Consider the following 23049-nt stretch of genomic DNA (forward strand, 5'->3'; position numbering starts at 1 on the left):
TTTGAAATACAACTTTTTAAAAAAATTGAGATTTTGACTAAGTTTTGGTTTTAATAATGTAGGTTTATGTTATATGATGTCAAAATAAGTAGGGGTGTGCATGGTTGGTTATTTTCAAAAACCAAACCATAACTATTTTAAAACCATTTAAATGGTTTGGATTTATAACCATAATCACATTTTAATCAAAACTGGTTATAAATTTGGTTATGATTATATAACCGATTTTTTAAAAAAGTCCAATTTTAAAAATTATATTTTCCGAATTTATTTTTTTCCAAAATAAAATTATTTTGAGAATTAAAATATTTGGATTTGGATAAAAACCGGATTATAACCGAATCCAAAATAATTTAACCGGTTAATAACTATTTAATTATATCCAGATTATATGAATGGATAACCAAACCATTAATAACTAAACCGGTTAATAACTGATCGGTAAAATAGCAAGTGTACTATTTTGCCTCTTGTAATAATAGGGAAAATTCCCCGAATATCGATCTCAGGGACTGCGCAGGAATAATGAGTTCAATTCAAGGTTCAATTAAACAAAAACTTCAATTGGGTTTTGTTTGGTGATTGTCACTTAGCGAAAAGTAAAATAAGCAGTAAATGAAATTGACTTTTTAACAAATATGAGTAACATGCTAGGGATAGTGGATGATTGACAATGTAACAACTCTGAAATCTCTATTGCAACACTTATTTTCAATAATCAATTACCGGTTCTTAAGGTTGTTTGATCCTAAGTCCTTAGTGAAAAAACCTTTGATCCTTCATCCTAAACCCTAAGTCCTTAGAGATTTACAATGAAATCAAGCAATTTGTTATCAAGAATATCCGGTTGCTATAAGGTATTCCTAGTCCTAGGTAATATCTATTATAGCATATTCTCATGAAAGTATTATCATTGGTGGTCCGCCTAAATGATAATCATAGATCAATTCCAATTTGTCCGAAAGGAAAAGCTTTAAAAACATCAAGAGAATAAATTAATAATTGAAAACATGATAGTTATCGCAATTGCAAACTCAGAGTCATTACAAAGTGAAATCAGAGCCACCCCCTAGCATTGGGGGGTTTAGCTACTCATAGTAATCAAAGAAAACACGATAATGAATAAAGAAATTACAAGAAATTAGAGGAGATTGAATCTTCAATTGCTTCCGGTCATGAAGATCTTCTTCTCTCCCAAACCCTTGCTTTCTCCAATCTTCTCTTCTATTCATTTCTCTAATCTGTCCAAAAGTTCCCTTCTCTCTTGCCCTAAAGTTGTTTTTATATTGTGTCTTCCATTCAGGTTGAAACCAAATACCAAAAATACCATTAATGATCCCATTTGAGTGAGGAAACATAGAAACAAAAATTCAGCACGCGCTCATCAACACGGGCCGTATTGCTGCACACGGGTGCCCGTGTTGATCTTCTGTTCCTTGGCTCAAAAGACACACTTCCAGGCACTTTCTCACACGGGCCGTGTCTGAGCACACGGGTGCCCGTGTAAATCCTCTGTTTTTGGTTCAAACTTGCGTTTCCAGCCACATTTCAACACGGGCCGTGTTGCTACACACGGGTGCCCGTGTTGACCTCTGAAATCAGCTTTCCCGGCTTCTTTTCATCCACTCGTGCGCGCCATAAGTTCCTATTTTCACATGCATCAATCTGGCCAAAAACACTAACACTATCAAACAAAGGCATAAAGAAGATCTTTTGACATAAACTTTAAACCAACTGCAATGCAATACTACAAATTAGTAAATACGATAAACTTAACTTAAAAAGCAATAAAACAACCGAATGTGTTGCCGAGATGATAAATTTGTGCCGGATGAAAGACAAAACTTAATAGAAATGGTGACCGATCAATAACCATTCAATTATATCCGGATATTTAAAAGTGGTTTAGGTTTGGTTATCGATTTGGGCATCACAACCGGATATTTTGCACACCCATAAAAATGAGTATTTCATTTTAGAAAAAACAAATATAAAAAAACTTATTTTAAAAAAGGATTTTGAAAAATCTATTTTGAAAAATACAAAAAAAAAATCAATTTTTTTAAAGCCGAAACAAACTAGCCCTAAGTTGGATCAAATGGGAAAATATGTGTAAACCAAAGGAAGTATGGGGTTTAGGGGTTATACACATTGGTGTTTTCAATATGGCACTACTATGAAAATGGAGGTGGAGAATGATGTTTGAAGAGAATGCAATTTGGAAGGATTCAATTCAAGCAAGATATGGAGACTCAATTCTTCAAAATTCATAATGAGTTAGAGGCTAGTAAGAACAATAAGACTGCTATTTAGTGGAGAGATATTTTACCTGCAGGTAGGGTCACACTGGAGGATGAATCTACGGTGGATGCATTCATAAACAACTTTGGCGATTATTAACGGAAGCAAATTGCTGGCATAGTATTGGCGAAATTCGGAGGCAAAAAATAACAACTTTGTAATGTTTTGTGATTGGTTTTGTTATCCTAACTAAGTCAAGAGAATGTTTACTTGCATGTTGTATTGTTTGAATGGGCAAGAGTACCGTTTGTACTTTAATTAAAATACTTTTTGCTTATCCAAAAAAATTAAAGGATGTAATGTAAACTTTTTTTGGAAATATTTGGGACAATGTGATGTCGCTAGATAGGTAGACTACACCTCTCTGTATCGTCCCTCTAGTTCTGTTTGCTGTGCCAAAAGAAAAAAACTTTTTCTATGTTTGATATGTCATAATGTTGTGTTATTTGATTTTCTCCTCACATGTCGTTTATTAACACTTTCTGTAGGCTAAGTTGGTCCGTAAGGAAGTCTGAGATGTCATAGTTCGAGAGAAGAACCTGCAAGCTAAGTTGGCTAGGAATGAATTCTGATATGTCATAGTTCGAGAGATGAAACTGTAAGCTAAGTTGGATGATTGGTGGAAGAAGCTAAAACAGTGTGAGGAGAACTCGATGTGGTGCCAAGAAAACATGGCGACAACCAATGAAAAGTATAAGGCTTATGAGAAGGAAGTGGAAATCCTTCAGGACGTGAAGAGTCAAATTGTTTTCCTTGATGAAGAAAAGAATATGTGTGGGGAAATGTCTATGTCGGAGCAAAGGAAATTGGAATAGGCTTAATTAGAGGATATTGAGAAAGAGGATCACATTTCTTGTCATGAAGAATGTGAAACATATGAATATTCCTAACAATAGGCTATTGCTTAAGATGGAGGGGAAAGTGACGTCCCTTACCGTAGATAACGTGAAACTCAAGAAACATTACCACGAGGGCCAATTTCAAGAGTTTGAGAAGATTGTGTCCATGACTGCTGAAAGTATTAACCTTACTAAGTTGTCTGCTAAATATGAGATGGATATCATTGTACTTGGTACTAAAAGGTTTAACACTTCGACTACATATATTCATGTTTTGAATCCTAGCATGCACTTTGAGACGGCGAGCATGGATCTTCATACTTTGCTATTTCTTTATCATGGACAATAGTATTTGTTCATGGCTTTACATTTGTAACATTTTGGTTATTATAGCGCCTAAACTTCATCTTTTTTCCTTTGAAAATATTTTTTTTTTAATTTTTTGTGCGAATTTTTTTCTACTTGTACGGTCATTTTCTACCCTATTGGGTGGTTTGAAATTGTTCGATATCTCTTCAATATGAGATTCATCGATCAAGGAGTGTCCTTTATTTCCCCCTATTCCAAGCTATGGCCTTGGGCCTATGTCAAAATATCTTAAGGGAAATGTTCCTTTTAGTGATGGCTAATCGTGAAGAAAGTCCATATTGTCATCATCTGTGGCTCATCAACATGCTTCGTCCGTCCTTTAAGGGATGACATGTACCTTGCTTTTGTGGATCTATATGCTTGCTGGTGTAAACATGATAATTTCGCAAACGATCCTCTCTGATGTTTTAATGACGACAACGATGATTAAAGTCGGTGGCAATAACTTTCAATCTTGATGATGGTGATCTAACCTGAGAAACATGTCATGCCTCATCAACATAGATACATAGCACAAAAATTTAAAATGATAATCAAATCATTACTAAAAATCACTTTGTTTAAATTCAATAATTAACTCGCAGCGGAATCAACAAACTTCATAAATATTCAATTCAAGTCGTAGCATCATTGCACGGTAACTTTAAGTTACCATTTAAACCAAAACCATATAAAAATTCAGCAAAAGAAATAATAATTAAAACGATCGTTTTATCCCCTCGAGTGCTACGTATCAGAGCAAGACACCAACTCGACTATTAGCAACTAAAGACTTCATAAAATCACTTCAAAACTTCCACCGCTATCTTGAGTACCTGTCCGTTTCCCACGGTAAGGGAAACATCATTCAGAAGGCGTGAGATATCGAAAAATATAAAAAAGTATGATAATTAATATGTTAGAATTAAATCATACAAAATTATCACTTTACAGCTTTCAGACGTCAGTTATAAGAACAATTTAAAACTCTACAGTTATAATAACAAAATCAACAACATAATAATAATAGTTATAACAACTATTTTTCATCTTCCAGACGACACCTATCACAACAAGTCATTAGCATAACAACTTATAATTACAACTTCACATTATCACAATTCACTTCACATCGTCATATTCAACAACAACTCAAGTCACATCACGTCACAATTAAATAACACTCATGCCACATATAATGAGACTCTACAATTGCACATGCATGTGGTACCCAGGGCTTCAGGACCCGTCGCCAATTGTCAGTTAACAGAGGCATCAAGGCATAACCTTCATCACTAATTTGCCAATCCAGACCGTCACCAAAAATGCATATGTATATGAATGCAACAAACATACACAACAAACAACATCATCGTCACAAAGGCATAAGCCTATATCGTCGTTATACCAATAAATAGAGGTATACATCGTCAATGAAACATCCTGCAACTTCGCATAAAAAACAACAATTATCACCACAACAACAATTAATTTCATCGAATCAACACGACAGAATCACAACAAATAATCCATGGAAAAATTCATACACCTTAATCCCACATACAATCATCATATTCCTGGTTATATAATTCGAACCCCACCCCTACCTGGGTAAATATGGACTCTTTAATCATATCTCTAAGTTTTCCTCCAAAAGAAATCCTTTCTTACATCAATTGGAGACACACCTAAACACCAGTTCGGGGATCAGCTTATCAGACAAACTTAAAACCCTCAAAATCAAAATTGCTCCGGTCATAACTTACCTCTATGAGTCAGGAACGTTGTGTCCAAGTACCATAACGATCCAACGGTTGGATTGAGAGATATGCCCGATTGGCCAAGATGACTCTATGCTGAAACTTGCTGCGAAAATTAAGGCTTCCTCCATAATTTTCTTCTTCTCTCAAGTGCTCCTCCCTTCTTTCTCTTCTATTTTCTATTTTTCCTTTCTCCCCAAAAATAAGTTATGAGACTCCAACTCTAAAACCCTAATTTTCTCCTCTTACTATCCCTTTTCTCTTAATGGGCTTAACCCACAATCCATCTATTACATTTCTACTACTAAGGCCCAATTAACTATATCTCTCATACAACTTACTTAACCCAAATAACACAAACGCACATACAATTAAATATTTCAAATAATTATTATATCACATAATAACTAAATAAATAAATAATTATTAAAAATACCAAATAGTCTAATTACTAATATAATTAATAAAAATATTAATAAAATCGGGATGCTACATGCGCTGAAGATCTTATGTGAGTTACTACGTGTGACACAAGTCACAAGCATACTGAAGAAGCAAGTATGCTTCTGTATCTGATCACAATCAGAAAGATCCAAGGATGTCTGATATTGCTGTTGCAATGTTCATATGGATTCTGTTCTGAGAAGTGGTTCTGATTTTGAAGTCGGCGAAGATTCTGAATGTATAATCTTATGAAGAGCCAAGTGGCGAAGAATCTAAAGACCTAGTTCTGATGATTCTGAAGACTGAAAGTTATGAAGATTGAAGTTCTGAAGACTCTACTATAAAGATTTACATTTCTGAAACAAAGGATTTTTGAAGACCAAGTGCTGAAGATTGTGAAGACGGAGTTCTGAAGACTTTTAAGACTTGAAGTTCCGAAGAATTAGATCTCAAAGAAAAGTGCTGAAGTTTAGAAGACAAGGTTTCGAGCGAACAAGTTCTGAAGACTGAAAACTTAATCATATGAAGACTCAAGTGTAACAATTCTACTCATGCTTCAAACAGTAATCATCAAAAGGCTCTAAAGATGAGAAAACAAATGTTACCGTTAGCAATGATAAGTACACAGTATATACAAGCTTTATCCCACTACATCTTCATTAGTTTAATTAACGGAAGAGGACAAACATGGAAGTACTATTCTAAATCATTGTGTAACGCCTCTTTTTCAATAGTCAGCTGCTCTTCAACGACTCTATTCTCTTTGGCTATAAAAGAAGAAGATCATATACTTTATCAGAATATATCCAAACCATCAACCAATATAATAACAACAAGAACAACTACCTTCTAATGGTTTTTGCATCATGTTGTCGATTATAAGATGATCATTTAAGCTTCTTAATTACAAATCTACAATAAGATTATTATGCTCAGAGGTGATCATTAGAGTAAGAAGAATAAGGGTGGTTGTCCTGAATGCTCTTAGAAGAATCAAGACAAAGACGTTCTTCTCTTTGCAACATCAAGATCAACAAAGCTGTCAGAAGTTTATGAAGAAGAAGACGTAAGAGATTCAAGTGCTTTGGGTTGTTGTCCGTGAAGAAGCTACTTGAAGAAAAGAAGACCAAACATCAAGCTACAATACAATATAATATTATTATTGTGTATTAGGATCGTCTGATGCATTTAATTGAGTTTATATATGCTTGTGTAGAAGCTTTTTATTGTAAACAAACCTTGTGAAAACAAACAGTTAATTGTTCCTTCTAAAGGACCAATTGATCAGAAGCTTTAGTAATATCTTTTGAAATTCTTCTAATGGACCGTTTAGTCAGAAGCTTTAGGAAGATATTGTGTTACTCAAAGGACCAGTTAGGTCAAAAGCTTTGAGAAGACTAAAATGGTACTCTTTATGGTTGTTAATCACCAGTGGTTCCCCGTGCAAGGTGTTTAGTTACCGGAGATTGCCCGTGCAAGGATGTTAGTCACTGGCGGTCGTCCGTGCAAGGATGTTAGTCACCGACGGAAAATATCAAAGAGTGAAAAACCCAATTCAAACCCCCTCGGAAGGGTGGAATGGATTAGGTTAAGAATTTCTCAAGTGAACCAGGATATATCGTGTGTTCTTTACACTTAGGTTTTATTCTTCTGTTTATGTTTCTACAACATTTTGAGAGCATCACTTAACACAATAATATTAAGTAGCGAGAAAATATCAAAGAGTGAAAAACCCAATTCAAACCCCCTTTTTATTGTGTTTTCTTCACACCTTCAATATGAAACACCTAACACGTGTCAGATAAAGATCCAAACATTGTGTGAAGAAATACTCTGGGTAATAATTACTTCACTTACAATTGTAGTTTCATATCAGAAGATAATGTTTGAGTACTAAATTGTAATCTGACAGATTATTTTGAACTAGTCTCTAATTCCTTGTTTACCGAAGAATAGTTCCTTATGATTATGAGATGTTTTCAAGAAATGGATTAGTCCACCCTTGACTTTCTCATAAAAATCTCATCAGGAATCTCTTCAAGTAAAGAAGAAAAATGGATGTCTTATGATTCTGATAAAGTACCCCATAATGAAGTCTGCAAAAAAAAAATAGAATTGAAGATATAGTTTATAGACGATAGATTCTCTGGGTACTATTTGAAGGAGCATAGATAATTGAGATATCTCAATTTGAGAAGTTATCCCAGTTGAATAAACTCTAATTGGAAAGATGTTATCCACAAATGTGATGTCAATTCCAATTAGACCAACTCAGCAATGAAAGAACAAGAGGACTATTCAAATTCATCAAAACTTTATGATACTGCATTGGAACGCGTTCTGTAACTTGTTAAGAAGATAAAATTCAGAATATCAGTGGTCTGAGGGTTACCTTCTGAAGTCAGATGGATAATTTAGAACATGAAGGATTAAGAAATCATCTGAAGAAGAGACTGACTCTAGATATCAGAGTTGAAAAGAAACTTATACTCTTCATAATTAGTAAAATACCAGTTCAGAACCTCTGATAGACTACTCAAAACAAAAATAGATGCGGAACAGAACTGATCAGAAGCTCTATCAAAGACAAGCTAAATTCAAATTTAAAGTCAGAAGATAAAACAGTCTGGAAAGGAATCACAATAAAGATCTCAGAATCTCAAAGGTACGTTTATTTTTTTGTTTATCTCTGTCTAAATATTTTGTTTAAAATTATGGATAATATAGTCGCATATGCTTTCTTGAGAATGAGCAAAAATCTTATGTATGATAAATTTGTGTGATGATTGTTTTATTTAGAGACTCTATACTCAATATCTTTATGATTGTCAAATTTGTGTTTTGTCTTCCTTAATGATCATTTATTTAAAGTCGTAGTTGTAGCATGTATGGTACCCTCTTTCTTTTGAAGACTGGCTTACTCCATTCCTTTTTTGTGAAAATCTTGTCTCTTATATGTCAGTGATCTATGTCACTCATCTTATGGTACAACTCGTATCACCTCCCGTGTATACACCTATATAGACACTATATTGGTTCATGGTATTTTACCATATCTATCTTTTCCCTCATAAACTCTTTCCCTCTTTTCCTCGACGCCTCCGCTAACTTTTCGAGGGGATGAAGATCTGCTTGAACTTATCATTGAGAAGCAAATTGAAATTATGTCTGTTGAATGTAGCATTAGTTGCGGTATCTCACATGCGTCACACACCCAATAATGGACAAGGTATCTCGATATGTTGGAGAAACCCATCTATGTGAATCTTGTAAAGGAATTCGGGAAGCATGCATACCTTGATTTTGTTGAAGGTTCCATCTCCTCTTATATTTTTGAGATCCCCATCACAATAAATCCTTTCTTAATCGTCCTTGCTACCGAGTGTGAAAGTATTGGTGTCATTGTTGATTCTGTCAAATCCAAAGTTCCCATGTTTGACAAATTTCCTTCTCTTCATGACTTAACTTTCGGATATGGACCTAACAATCCTAAGAATCTTTTACCCCTTCCTAATTCCTGGTTCAAGTTGCTATTGACTAACTTCCTTCCCAGAGGGGAAATTCAAGATTTTCTGAGATATGATGATCAAGTGTTCATGTATCTTCTGATGAATGATACTCGAGTGAACCTACCTCTATCCATCTTCAAATATTTATGGAAATCTATCTCTCAATCTATACACCGCATCAAGTCCTACATTCCTTATGGAAGAGTTCTATTAGAGATATTCTTTCGAGAAGGAATAGTGGACATGATCAAGGAAGTAATAGCAAAAGATGGCCCATAAAGTTTTCCTGAGTTTTTTCTGCTTAAAACCAAGTGTGATGTATTTAGGGGTTAGAAAAATATGACTAGTCTTATTTAGTCTTGTGTGTCTTTCATGTATGCCCTTATTGTTTGAACTATTATTGTATATGTGTGTGTGCCATTCGCTTTAATTAATGAAGTTTTTCTTTTCAATTATTTAGTAGTTTACTTTGATAAATTCATCATCATTTCTTACTATAAAATAATCAGTATTTAAAATCAAGAAAAACAATTATTCATTACTTTCAAATACACGCTACAATGTCGCATAGGTAAGATTTCAGGCTGCTAACGTGTGTTAGTTACCTTAGTCATTATTAGGAGGTAGTTGTTCAAAGTTCCTTTATTAGTCAGTTACCATAAACAAGATTATTGATTCTTTTCCTTTTCAATGCATTAGTGTCTCCTAGCCTTCTCTAGGCATTTATAACCTACTTTGAGAATAAAATCAATTACACACTATAAGTCTCTTGAGAATAGTTATTCTATCTCCTTTATCTTCAAATCTCAATATCGTTCATCTTTTACCAGCCTCATTCCAACCAATAACTCTTCAACCTTTAGTGGTGTTTTAACAATGTCTGCTAAAACCTTTCATGGAAATAAGGAAACACTAGAAGTTATCTAAGAGAAACGACCAAATCTTTCCAGACTCAAAGACTCTGGAATGGATATAATAAGGAGTATGTAAATCCAATCTTGGTCTGGTTACTATGCTCTGTTAAGTGGTCTCATCTTTACCATTATAGTAAAAGAATTTTGGAAGTTTTCCAGAATAGGTGATGATGACAACTCTATCTGGTCTGAGATCTACAAACTACCCATTGCTATCTTTGTTTCTTCTATATCGAAGGTCAGATGGTGTGTTGCTTCTAGAGTCACCATTGATGACTATCAATCAAAACTGAGCATGGTGGAGAAATTCAAAATACTTCATGATAGTTCAACTCTATATGAACCAACTAACCCTGAAACCCTTCTTCCTTCTGCTCGAATTTGATTTAGATTTTCTCTTACCAACCTCCATCCTTGAGCAACGACAAGGAGAATTCTGTCTCATGACGACAAGATCTTCAGCTACCTTCTGACTTATCACTTCATGATAAATCTCCCTAACACCATATTCAACCATCTGAAACACTTCATTGAAATATCAAGAACACAGTCACAATCCTACATTCCTTATGGAAGGATACTATCTGAGATAATATTTCGAGAAGGAATATGGGAAATAGCAAAAAGGATTAGACCAGATCATTCACTAGTAGAGACAAGATGTGCTAGGGTGGACACAGTTGAAGATTTTGATGAATAAAACTTTTAACTATTATGTTCAAAGAAAATCTGTGTTTTAGCTAGTTTTGTCTTAGGTCTAAGTGTTGTCTTTAAAATGATATACTTCTTTAAATCTTAATGAAATATCCTTTATCCTCTACTATTTTAATATTGATATCATATTTGAACATGTTGCCTACCTTTTTGATGATGTCAAAAAGGGGGAGAAATATAATGATTTTGATAGACCGGGAAAGAATGCAAAAATGAAAAAGAAAAAAATGTAAAAATATGCATTTACCTCTGAAGTTTTCTTGTGTGATATTTATCCTAGGAACTATGAACAAGTTCACTAGGAATTCTAAGACATGCCATATAATCAAAGCTTCTCATGTGATCAGAATCTAAGAGGTCTTCAGAAGAGTCCGAAGAACTAATCAAATAAAAAGTCAAAAATCTGGATAGAAGATTCAACAAAAAGAAGCCCTGGAAAGACAAATTTGATACTTCAAAAGATCCAAAAGAAATGGCATTCTTTCTTCACCAAGTCTAAAACTCAGGGGGAGTTTCTCATCAGAAAGACAGGTTCTAATGAACAATAGCAAACCAACGAAAGATTCTAAAGTAATGTGTTTCTGACACTATGTCTAAAAGAAAACAAGCTCTAAATATATGAAGATAGAAATTTTGCTGAACAAGTCTAGATGCTAAAGGCTTATGCTCTTTTAGACCATAAGGAAGTCTTCCTTATCTACTCTACGTTTTGATAACTCAAAATTCCTAATTTTGCGAGTTTTGGGATCAGAGAAGGACTCTGAACAAGTATAAATTAAATTTTGGGATTAACACACTTAGGGTGAGCTGTTTCTAGAAACTCTAAATATGTTACATCTCGTGATTACCCTATTTTAAATGTTCATCAAAATACATAGTTTTGTCATCATAAAAAAGGGGGAGATTGTAAGAACAAAATTTTGTTCTGCAATATATCTCTGAGTTTTGATGATAACAATGGAGTATTTGTGAAAGAGTTATTTTATGATGTTTGTTTATGTGCAAGAACGTGTTTATCGAAGTTATCAGATCAAACAAACACTATCAAGATGTGCACTGAAGATTTTATGCGAGCTACTACATGTGACACAAGTCACAAGCATATTGAAGAAGCAAGGATGCTTCTATATCTGATCATAATCGGAAAGATCCAAGGATGTCTGATATTGTTGTTGCAATGTTCCTATGGATTTTGTTCTGTGAAGTGGTTTTGATTTTGAAGCTAGCGAAGATTCTAAATGTATAATCTTCTAAAGAGCCAAGTGTTGAAGACTTTAAAGATGTGGTTCTGAAGATTCTCAAGAGTGAAGGTTCTGAAGACTCTGTTCTAAAGACCAAGTGCTGAAGACTCTGAATACGAAGTTCTGAAGACTCTGAAGACTTGAAGTTCTAAAGAATAAGATCTCAAAGAAAGGTGTTGAAGTTTCGAAGACAAGGTTCCGAGCAAACAAGTTCTGAAGACTGGAGACTTAATCATATGAAGACTCAAGTGTAATAACCCTAATCATGCTTCCACTATTACTCATCAGGAGCTTATGAAGATGAGAAGACAAATTTTACCGTTAGGAATGATAAGTACACAGTACGTGCAAGCTTTATCCCACTACTTCTTCATTATTTTAATTCATGGAAAAGGACAAACGTGGCAGTACTATTCTAAATCACTATGTAACGACTATTTTTCAATAGTCTGCTTCTCTTCAAAGGCTCTATTGTCTTTAACTATAAAATAAGAAGATCTTTTATTTGTTATTATTGGTGTTGTATTTATCATAATATAACCAAACCATCAAACAGTATAATAACAACAAGAACAAATGCCTTCAAATGGTTTTTACATCATGTCGATTATAAGGTGATCATTTAAGCTTCTCATTTAAAAATCCACAATATGAATATTATGCTCAGAGGTGATCATTAGAGTATGAAGAACAAGGGTTGTTATCCAGAATGTTCTCAAAAGAATCAAGACAAAAACGTTATTCTCTTTGCAACATCAAGATCAACAAAACTGTCAGAAGCTTATGAAGAAGAAGACATAAGAGATTCAAGTGTTTTGGGCTATTGTCCGTGAAGAAGTTACTTGAAGAAAAGAAGACCACGCATCAAGCTACAATATAATGTAATATTCTTAGTGTGCATTAGGATCTTCTGATATATTTAATTGATTTTACATATGCTTGTGTAAAAGCTTTTGATTGTAAACAAACCTTGTGAAAACAAACAGTTGTTTGTTCCTTCTAAAGGACCAGTTGGTCAGAAGCTTTAGGAAGGTAATTTACAATTCTTCTAAAGGACCGGTTGGTCAAAAGCATTAGGAAGATATTGTATTCCTCAAAGGACCGGTTAGGTCAGAAGCTTTGAGAAGACTAAGATTGTACTCTTAGTGGTTGTTAGTCACTGGCGGTTTCCCGTGCAAGGTTGTTAGTCACCGGCGGTTGCCGTGCAAAGTTGTTAGTCACCAGCGGTTTTCCGTGCAATTGTAATCGGTTTGGTTATAGTGGATTAAGACCTTGAAATCAAGGATAAATCACCTCGGAAGGGTGGACTGGATTAGCTTGAGAATTTCTCAAGTGAACCAAGATATATCGTGTGTTATTTACTCTTAGGTTTTACTCTTTTATTTATGTTTCTGCAACATTTTGAGAGCATCACTTAACACAATAATGTTAAGTAGCAAGAAAATATCATAGACTGAAAAACCCAATTCAAACCCCCTCTTTCTTGTGTTTTCTTCACACATTCAATTGGTATCATAGCTCCGGTTCTGAGTAAGATAACGAGTTTAAGTCTCTATCAAACACCTAACAAGTGTCAGATAAAGATCTAAATTCTGTGTGAAGAAATACTCTGGGTAATAATTATTTCACTTAAAGTTGTAGTCTCATATTAGAAGATGATGTTTGAGAGTACTAAATTGTAATTTGATAGATTATTTTGAACTAGTCTCTAATTCCTTGTTTACCGAAGAATAGTTCCTTATGAGTATGAGATGTTTTCAAGAAATGGATTAGTCCACCCTTAACTTTCTCATAAAAATATCATTAGGAATCTCTTCAAGTAAAGAAGAAAAAAAGGATGTCTTATGATTCTAATAAAGTACCGGATAATGAAGTCTGCAAAAAAAAGAATCGAATATGTGGTTCATTGACGACAGATTCTTTAAGAACTAGTGGAAGGAGCATAGATAATTGAGCTATATCAATTTGAGAAGTTATCTCAGTTGAATAAACTCTAATAAGTAAGGATGCTATCTACAAATGTGTTGTCAAGTCCAGTTAGACCAACTCAGCAATGAAAGAACAAGAGGACTATTGAAATTCATCAGAACTTGATGATACTACATTGAAACATGCTCTGTAACTTGTTCAGAAGATAAAATTCAGAATATCAGTGGTCTGAAGATTACCTTTAGAAGTTAGATGGATAATTTGGAACATAAAGGATTAAGAAATCATTTAAAGAAAAGATTGACTCTAGAGATCAGAGTTCAAAAGAAACTTATACTCTCCATAATTAGAAAAATGCCAGTTCAGAACCTCTGATAACTATTGTTATTTCGAATACAACAATAGTTAATCATGATAATTTGGTAAAGTCACCATTCTCTCTCTTTCATTTATTACTGTTTCTTAATTTGCGTGAAGTGGACCATTGCGAGAAATAATTTGAGACGGAGGGAGTAGTAAGATTTATTATTTCTGGTAATATGATATTTGGTGCCACATAATTGAAATGGGTTATTACTAGTTTCAAGTATATGACTATCATTTCTTTATCGTTTTGCATTTCATGCTTTCTTTATTCATTATTTGCTCCCTCCTCTTGTTATTGGATGTAGTTTGAAATATATATTTTCATACTTCTTTATAGGTTGAGATACTTAAATGTGGGTTGTGAATTCAAAATGCAAACTCTTAAGTCACGATGTTTTGATTTTATCAGATGATGGGTTTATAAAGGTGTCATTTTGTTTTTGTTTCTATAGTGTATTATTTTATGGTTCACCATTTTGCAGCCAAAAAATGCAAGAGGATAGTTACTGAAACTACCATAAGACTTCCAAAAATTTATATTTTAAAAATACAAGGGAGTTCACATCGGTTGTGAGGATCACTGATGTAAAAAATGGCCCCTTAACCTTTATACCATCGGTTAACATACCCAACTTAGAAGAAAACTGATGGATTTCCCCTCAGTTCACACTTCAACCGATGGGAAAGTGAGGGATTTCCCATTGGTTAACCTCCCAATCGAAGAAAAAAATGTCGCACTTTTCAATTTTTTCACCTCGGCCAATATACAACTAATCGTATTAATTACCCAAGGAATATGCTACATCATATTTAATGAGAATACTATGGAATATTTTATTCTAATATATACAAATGTCAACATATTTCACTACTATGAAAACAATTTATCAACACTGCAAGATTACAAGCAAACACAAGCTCTCATCCCAGATTTTCACTTCTCATAGAAACCAAATTTAAAAAACATATAATCCAGTAAGCTATAACTTTCTGAAACATATGTTTTCTCAAAATCCACATTAAAAATAAGATTACGTTTTTATTCTTCTTTACTATGCCTACAAACTCATTAACTATAACTACCCCATCAACCAACAATCTCTCATTGACAATATCCCAAATAAACGGTGATAATGAAAGAAGAGAAACTCTGATATGATAGAGGAAAGCAAAACATTGGAAGTGATGAACACATAGCGTCAATGATTCTTTTAATTCTTCTAAGACGATTCCATAATCTCCTAAAAATGACAAATTAGAGCTATAATGATCAGGACTCTTGTTACCATTGCAAATGAACAAACGTCCAATCAATCTCACAAAGAAGAAAATAACAGATAAAACAACATTACCATCATCTAAAAGCGAGCAAAAATCAACCTCATCTAGTTGAGGGCAATCCTAGTGAGATTCCTTAAAGTGATTGGAGAAAAAATAAACCACCTCCACCCTAATCTTAGACACTCATTCAATCTAACCTTCACCAACCCTTAAACAAAGGATGACATTGTTTTTATTCCTACTTTTAACACAAACTTAAAAAAAAAAAAAAATTGATATTGACATCTCTTTCTTTAAGCCATTTGACTTTAAACCTTTAAAACATTCGAGAATCTTTGATCTTGAGTAAAAATCAAATATCCGCGATGTTCCTAATCCTAACTAAAATATCCCAATCTCTTATAGTAATAAATCTGTTCATAAAAAAAAAAAAGCAATTATTTCCTTTACAAGTTTTTGCCATGCTAATCTCTTCCAATGTGATAAAAACTCGTTAAAAACACACTTTTTGAATTTAAAGACTCTCTAATAACTACAGTTGGATGCTTATAAAAAAAACTACCCATCAACTACCAACTTAATATTTTAATTTACTAGGCTCCCAAAAAGCTTCAACGGATCATCATAAATTTCATGATACATTGGATGTTAGCAATATCATTCCTCTTTCTAGCTGGCTATATTGCATAGCTGGTCTACATATATCAAATAAAAACCGTTTGATTCTTTTTATAAAAAAGAAACTAAATAAAATAAAATAAACTACATTGATCAATTGTGTGATGTAACACGTACGAGAAGTTGAGCTCAAGCACTCATTGCTTAATTTACCTTTTATTTTTCGTACTCATCTTTCTCTTTTTTGGTGGAGACTCATCGTTTACTCAACAAGGTACTCTCTCTTGCCCTACCTAGCTTCTTACCTACCCTAAATTCTACGCCATGCACTGATTACTAGTGCATCAACGTGCACATAAATCTCTCTCCATAATAACAATCACATTTTTTTTTAATCCTAAAAATGCATTTAATTATTATGTATATGTGATAGCTAATATTGCTATTAAAAACAAAATGTAATATTTATTAGAAATATTTAAGTAATTATACTTTTAGATGTAAGTTTTGGAGAAAAAGACACTATCTCATTTCACAATCATCATTTCTAACATGACTTACATTAATTAGTACTTTTGATATAGTTATTCTAGCAAGAAACAAGCCAAGCAGCTTTTTATTAGCACAAATCAATCCCACTAATTGAGTCAACTTTTATGGAAAAGGTACTTAATTAGGTTCAACAATTATATTTTTACTTTTTGCATATAAATGGAGGGTTTCTCAAATATGTATATTTCAAAAAAGGTTTTTCAATATTTATTTTTTTAAGAATAAAAAAGAGAGAAAAATGTAATATTTTTTCATATTAAATACTAATATATAAAGGGACGTGACACAAAATTGTCAATTTGTAATTATCATTTTTTTTTGGCTAAATAGTCTAATGTATGACATTTTACTATTTTAAAAATTAATAAGTGAAATATTGCGGGTTCAACTGACACCCTTACATCTGATCCCTGCACAACTAATGGTTGTAAATAACATGAACATAGTAATAGTAAAATGTCACTAATTTATATGAAGGTGTTTTAATTCATTTTAATATACTTAATTTATTAAAAGAAAAATAAAGTCAAGCTGTCTAATGATAAAAGTATACATCAAATGAGTACATTAGTCCTACATGATGAACATTTTTATTTATATATTTAATTAAGCCTATGATACCAAAAGGGAAAAAAAACAATATATACATTAATTTATACACACAAAAAATTGTATAATATGTTTACACTTTCGTTTAATGGGAAAATAAAATAGAAAAAGGTAAAGAGAATGTGTTGTATAGTGGATTTATATTTTATTATCTAAAGAGGAAATGATAATTTCTTTTATACACCAAACATAAACTAGAAAAAGAAAGCTATGCATCTAGAGGTTTAAATTAATGTATGAATTCTTATATAACAAAACAATAAGGTGGGGCTAAAAATGAGCATCATGAAAATTTAGTGATATAAAAAACCTTATTTTAGCATAGCTAACTAGCTTTTTTAATTCATGAAAACAACAGTTCATAATAATAGATGCAAAAGGGTATACAAGTTAATTTCATAGCATAGCTATAATTAAAATCACTACTTCTAATTTCTTCAATGTACTATAGTTCTTAAACACTAGCTATATAATAGCTTATAATAGAAAAAGAAAGAATGAAGTTCTTATTCATCAAAAAGATTGTATATCAAAATTTGGTAATAGTTTCACTGGTCACCACCAGCATCACCTGAGTTTAAGAGTTACTTCAAATTAGTGTGCTTTTTCATATAAATATATAGATACAAAGTATTTATTTATATATTAATTATTATGTATAGATATATAGATATTGGTCCCTAGCTATAGCTATATAGTATAGTACATATACATAATTCATAACTGCAGCAATAAGAGATGCGTCGTGCATGTGACAGTTTTTGCAGTACACTTACACTTACTTATCAGAATGCCAGCATCTTCTCTTTTCATCTCTCGTTGCAGTAAAAAGATGTTATTTTCGTACCTTATTAAATTTTTTTCATACCAATAATTGAATCATTTAATGAGTTTGTTAAAACCATGATCACATTAATTAATAAATAAAAACTAAAATTTTAATAACAGCATAACAAATGTAAAGATATATGTATAGTCTTGTTGAAATTTCCTCGCAAAAACCCTAACATGATTCTATGAAAAATGAAAATCACACCACACTAGCAATGTTCCAAAATGCAATCAAACTTGTGCTTGCGTGTTTTGAAAATGGACATAACATAACATACCATAACAAATAACATATATAATATATATATTTATATATGTATATATAATATATATTTTTGCATATAAATTAACCATAACCAAAACTAATAGCAATAGTAATTATAATAATTAAAAGAAAAATTAAGAAGCTAGCATCAGATCATGGACTTGTAATTACTTGATCATTCTTTAATCTTTAAGAGTGTTGACTGCTTGAGTCATGTCCGTCGTCATCTCCTCCTCCTACTCCTCCACCTTCGCCGTGGTGATGTCCGGACGACTCGGACATACCATTTGCAGAAATTTGTCTATAGGCATTCATGGCTGAGAGCATATTTAAATTGCTTTCGCCGAGAATACCACCACCGCTGCCTCCACCACCGCCGATGACTCCAGAACCGAATTGACTTCCGGGCATCAGATTCATTGGAGAAGCAAAATTCATGAAATGAATTCCATTAGGAGAAGACATAGACATAGCTCCTCTATATAAGCCATTATTTCCAACCGAAGGAATTGCCCAAATTGGATCATTTCCATTACCACTACCACCACCATTAACAGTTTGGTTCCCATTCCCAGTTACCATCCAAAACGCTGCCGTGTTGGAAGCATGGCTTGAAGGAAGTGACCCCACATTTGATTGTAATAAATAGCTTCCCATATTTTGTGATAACAATTCTTGCTCTGATGACCTTCTTTTCCTCCCTATGCTTCCATCAGAATCAGAACCCAACAATTCAAATCCTCCGCCGCCGCCAGCGGCGGCGGAGACAGTGTTTTCATCCCGGAGCTCTTGTTTCGCTTGAAGAATAGCATTTTGCACGTTGTTGAAATTCAAAATCGCTGATAAAGAAGAAGGATTCTCTAACATACTGTTAGTTCTTCTAGAATCTTCAGCCACAACATTCATATTCATAGTTCTATCCCATTCAGCCCGGTTTCGAAGCTGAGCCGCCGCCGCGGCCGTCGAAAACGAACTAGGGTTGAAGTAATTACCTCTAAAATAGTGCGACGGAGCGGACATAGTTGAACCAGAGCTTCTAAGAGAGATATTCAGAGACGTGAAATTCGCAGGGATTGTTCCTGTTCCGGTTGCTGCTATAACCGACGGCTCAGCCTGTTGAAGTAGCCACTCAATCGTCTCGCCGTCGGATTTGTGTCCCAGCTCACGCGTGAGCTGGAACACTCTGGCCGCGCAGGCAGCCGGCATACGGATCCGGCGGCCTCGTCCGTCGACCTTCGTGTGCCGATCTTTCGTCGAGGCCCGCTTCGGCGGAGGCTTTTTCTGTTGCTCTGATGATACGATGGCAGTCGAACCGTCGTTGGCGGTGGTGGTTGAACAAGGTTGTTCTTCGGAGACATGTTCGATGATGTTGTTTTTCTCTAAAAGCTGAAGAGGGAAATTTGGTCTGCTTCGGATTCCATTGCTTTGATGATCACCTTCCAATTCCATGATCGTTCTATTTCATATAACTAATTTCTCTCTCTATAATAAGCACTTTTTTATGAAAAAAAATGGTGGGGTTTATTTTTTTAGTGAAAAAAGTTGTTTTTTTCACTGTCAATAAATTTTGTGTTCTGTGTGGGGGAGGTAAGACAAGAGGTGAGGTGACACACAAATTGTAATGGTTAGTGGGAACTTGGCACTGCAGCTGAGTTGTTCACTGTGATGAAAAGAGAGAGAAGGATAGGTAGAGAGAGAAAGAGAATGAAAATGAATGATAGAGGATAAGGGAGAGGAGGAGAAGCTTTAAGCAACAAATATAATGAGTGGGAATAATAAGAGATTTTAGTGAAAATTTTAAAAGCACTTGTTTTTTCCTTTATTTTTTTCTTTTCTAGATGTAATTATTTTTGTTAGTCTTCTCTCATTTTATGACTTTTTTCTTTCTTATTTTCAACCATTTAAAGAAAAATGTCTCTATCTTATTTTTATTTTGTGACTTTTCTTCTTCTTATAGACTAAATACTTTAAGTAAATTTTCACATTAGTGCTTCGGGTATGAAAAGAATAAAAATATGGGTGAGTTCACTAGATATGGTCAATTTTTTTTATGGAAATATTAACGAGAGCTTAATGATCCGTAAAATGTTAGAAAAGCTCAACAGTTCTTTATATTTTAGCACAATCTCAATAACACGCAACAAGCAATACTATAGATCAACGACATGGATGGATCAGAGTTACAAATAAACAAACATGCAGGTAGAAAGAACAAGTGTAGAAGATGGGACACGGAGGTCAGAGGCGAAAGGAATGTAAAGGTTAATACTAACGCCATATTCATTACGGAATTTGTTGAAATATGTTTTTTGAGATTATTAAAAAATCAAAAAATTGGAGAGCATCAAAAATGTCTAATTCAAATCATTTGCAAATATCAAATTTGATCGGTTTAATTTTTGAATATGTCATGTTAAAATATTGGATTTATATATTTTATATTAATTTAATAATAGTCTAAATTAATATAAAAGATATTATAAAATATTTATAATATGTTATTCTAATAATTAATGGATTTTTCAATTTAAAAATTTGAAAGTGATGTATAGAGAGAGAAGCTCTCCCCTTTCTCTAAACTTAGGGTTCTGTTCTTTTGATGGGTGTCATCTCCTCCCTTGTAGGGTTCCTCCTCTCTCATCGGAGCTATTCACCACCATTATGGTGGTCATCTCCTCTTCAATGAAGGTTCCTCCCCCACTATAAGTTTCCCATCCTCTCTTTTCATTCCTTTGAAACCCTCATCCATGTTAGATTCATACATGTTTCTTCCTCCAACATCCATCAAACTCCTCCTCCTCTCCGCCATCAACCATCAATCGCTTGCAACCCCAAAATAACTTCCACCAACCAATGGTCCAGAGTGGTATCGACATGGAAATCGAAGTTTATGTGTGTGTTCATGTAATAGTTTATTTTATTGTGCTTGTTTTGTTGTGGCTTCTATTTTTTCTTGCTTGGTTTGTTTTGTTGGGTGTGTTGTTATCAGGCTTAGGTTGTTTTAAGTTTGTGCTCAAGGTATTTGATGAAATGTGTCAAAGAAGCTTGGATGAAGGAAATGTGTTTTTGATTCAAACTCCTCTTTTCAGTCAATAATTGTTTCATCCACAAGTTGTGAGAGTAATCAATATTGTGAACCTGAATAATCGATTTGAGCGTGATAAAGCTAGTGTCAAAGCTAAAGATGTGATCCGTAACTGGATAGATTTAAAGATTGGGGTTCTAAATCTCACTTGTCTCTTGCAGAAGAACTTTGCTTGGTCGATTGGATTAAAGTTTTGGATTGGTACCTTCCTTTTGGTTTCTAACCTCTCAGAGCTTTTTGATGTTCATAGCTTGGTAGTCTTAATTATTAGTGATGTTGTTAATGTATGGGTGGAGGATGCCCTAACATTTTCTTTCTCTACGTTTGTGCTCTCTCTTTTTCATCTAATGAATAAGATTGTTTTCTATAAAAAATAATTAATGGATTTTGTTTTGGGTTTTGTTATGGATCTGTTGGATTTTAACAATTATAAATATGCATCTCTTATATTATTATAGTGTGACAATTTTAGAGTTTTAGAGTAAAATGGAGAAATAAGGGTCTAGGGAACTAAAAGGGAAACCTTAGAAAGACCACAGTTTTTGGGAAACCTTTGTAGTTACTTAAGAAGATTGATAAATACTTCTAAAACCTTTGGTTTGAGTGATTTATATATTGAGAGTTGGAGAGGTTGAGAAAAATTTAGGTAGAAAATAGGGGTTTGTTCTTAGGAGCCTTCATGGTTTGTTCTTGGGAGCTCTGAAGTCGAATGTTATTTTCTTGTAACTCAATTTTAATAGATTGTAACAACTTTATGAGTATAATAAATTGGAGAAATGATTTTTCCTTAGTGTAGCGGGGAAAATCTGAGATCAAAGCCATGGAATTGACTCGACTCAATATTTCGTTTGAAATCGCCACCGCGCTTTATTGTTTCCAAAAGAAAAGGGAAAAGAACGAAAAATCCAAAGTTTGTTTTTTTTTTTAAAACAAAAAGAGAACTCAGGTTCGGGTGTTGATTATACAAGGGGAAGGTTTTAAGCACCCCTCATATCTGTGGTATTCCACAGGAACCTTTTTGAAAATCTGTGTCGTGTGTGCTAGAAAACGGTTTGTTTTATTTTTAAAATAAGCTCGGCAAAGCGTTAAGCTTTGTGCCTACATACCTCCTCGGTGCAATGGAGAAGTCAGAGCTAATGTAGTTCCGCTTAAAAGGGAAAACATTTTTAAAACGAATAAACACTTTGTCGTCGTCGGAGAGAAATACTCAGCCATTGATCTTGAGCATGAGAACAAACGAGTTCTTTGCATCGCAAATGAAAGAAGTGATCCAACTCAGATAAAATCGACGAGTATGCCACTAGCTCTCTCACGCGGAAAAGATCTCATTATATCAATCAATTTCAAAATCGTGGGGTATAACCACTCGTTCCGACAATTAACAGTGTCTAAACTTTGAAGAAAAAAGTCACTAAGGGCAAAAGATATTTTTAAAGAAAAGGT

General features: G+C 33.7%; 1 protein-coding gene across 1 annotated transcript; it reads right to left on the reverse strand.

Annotated features, from left to right (window-relative positions):
* Positions 1 to 17537: 17537 nt before the first annotated feature.
* LOC131646409 (transcription factor TCP14-like) lies at positions 17538 to 20261 on the reverse strand. Its single transcript, XM_058916445.1, has one exon. The coding sequence runs from the start codon at positions 19968 to 19970 to the stop codon at positions 18711 to 18713; it is 1260 nt and encodes a 419-aa protein (XP_058772428.1). The 5' UTR covers positions 19971 to 20261; the 3' UTR covers positions 17538 to 18710.
* Positions 20262 to 23049: the final 2788 nt, after the last annotated feature.

Source organism: Vicia villosa, linkage group LG2, assembly GCF_029867415.1.
Source record: "Vicia villosa cultivar HV-30 ecotype Madison, WI linkage group LG2, Vvil1.0, whole genome shotgun sequence".
NCBI lineage: Eukaryota > Viridiplantae > Streptophyta > Magnoliopsida > Fabales > Fabaceae > Vicia > Vicia villosa.

Coding starts and splice junctions, on each gene's coding strand:
- LOC131646409 (XM_058916445.1), bottom strand. CDS start 19,970: ATGGAATTGGAAGGTGATCATCAAAGCAATGGAATCCGAAGCAGACCA.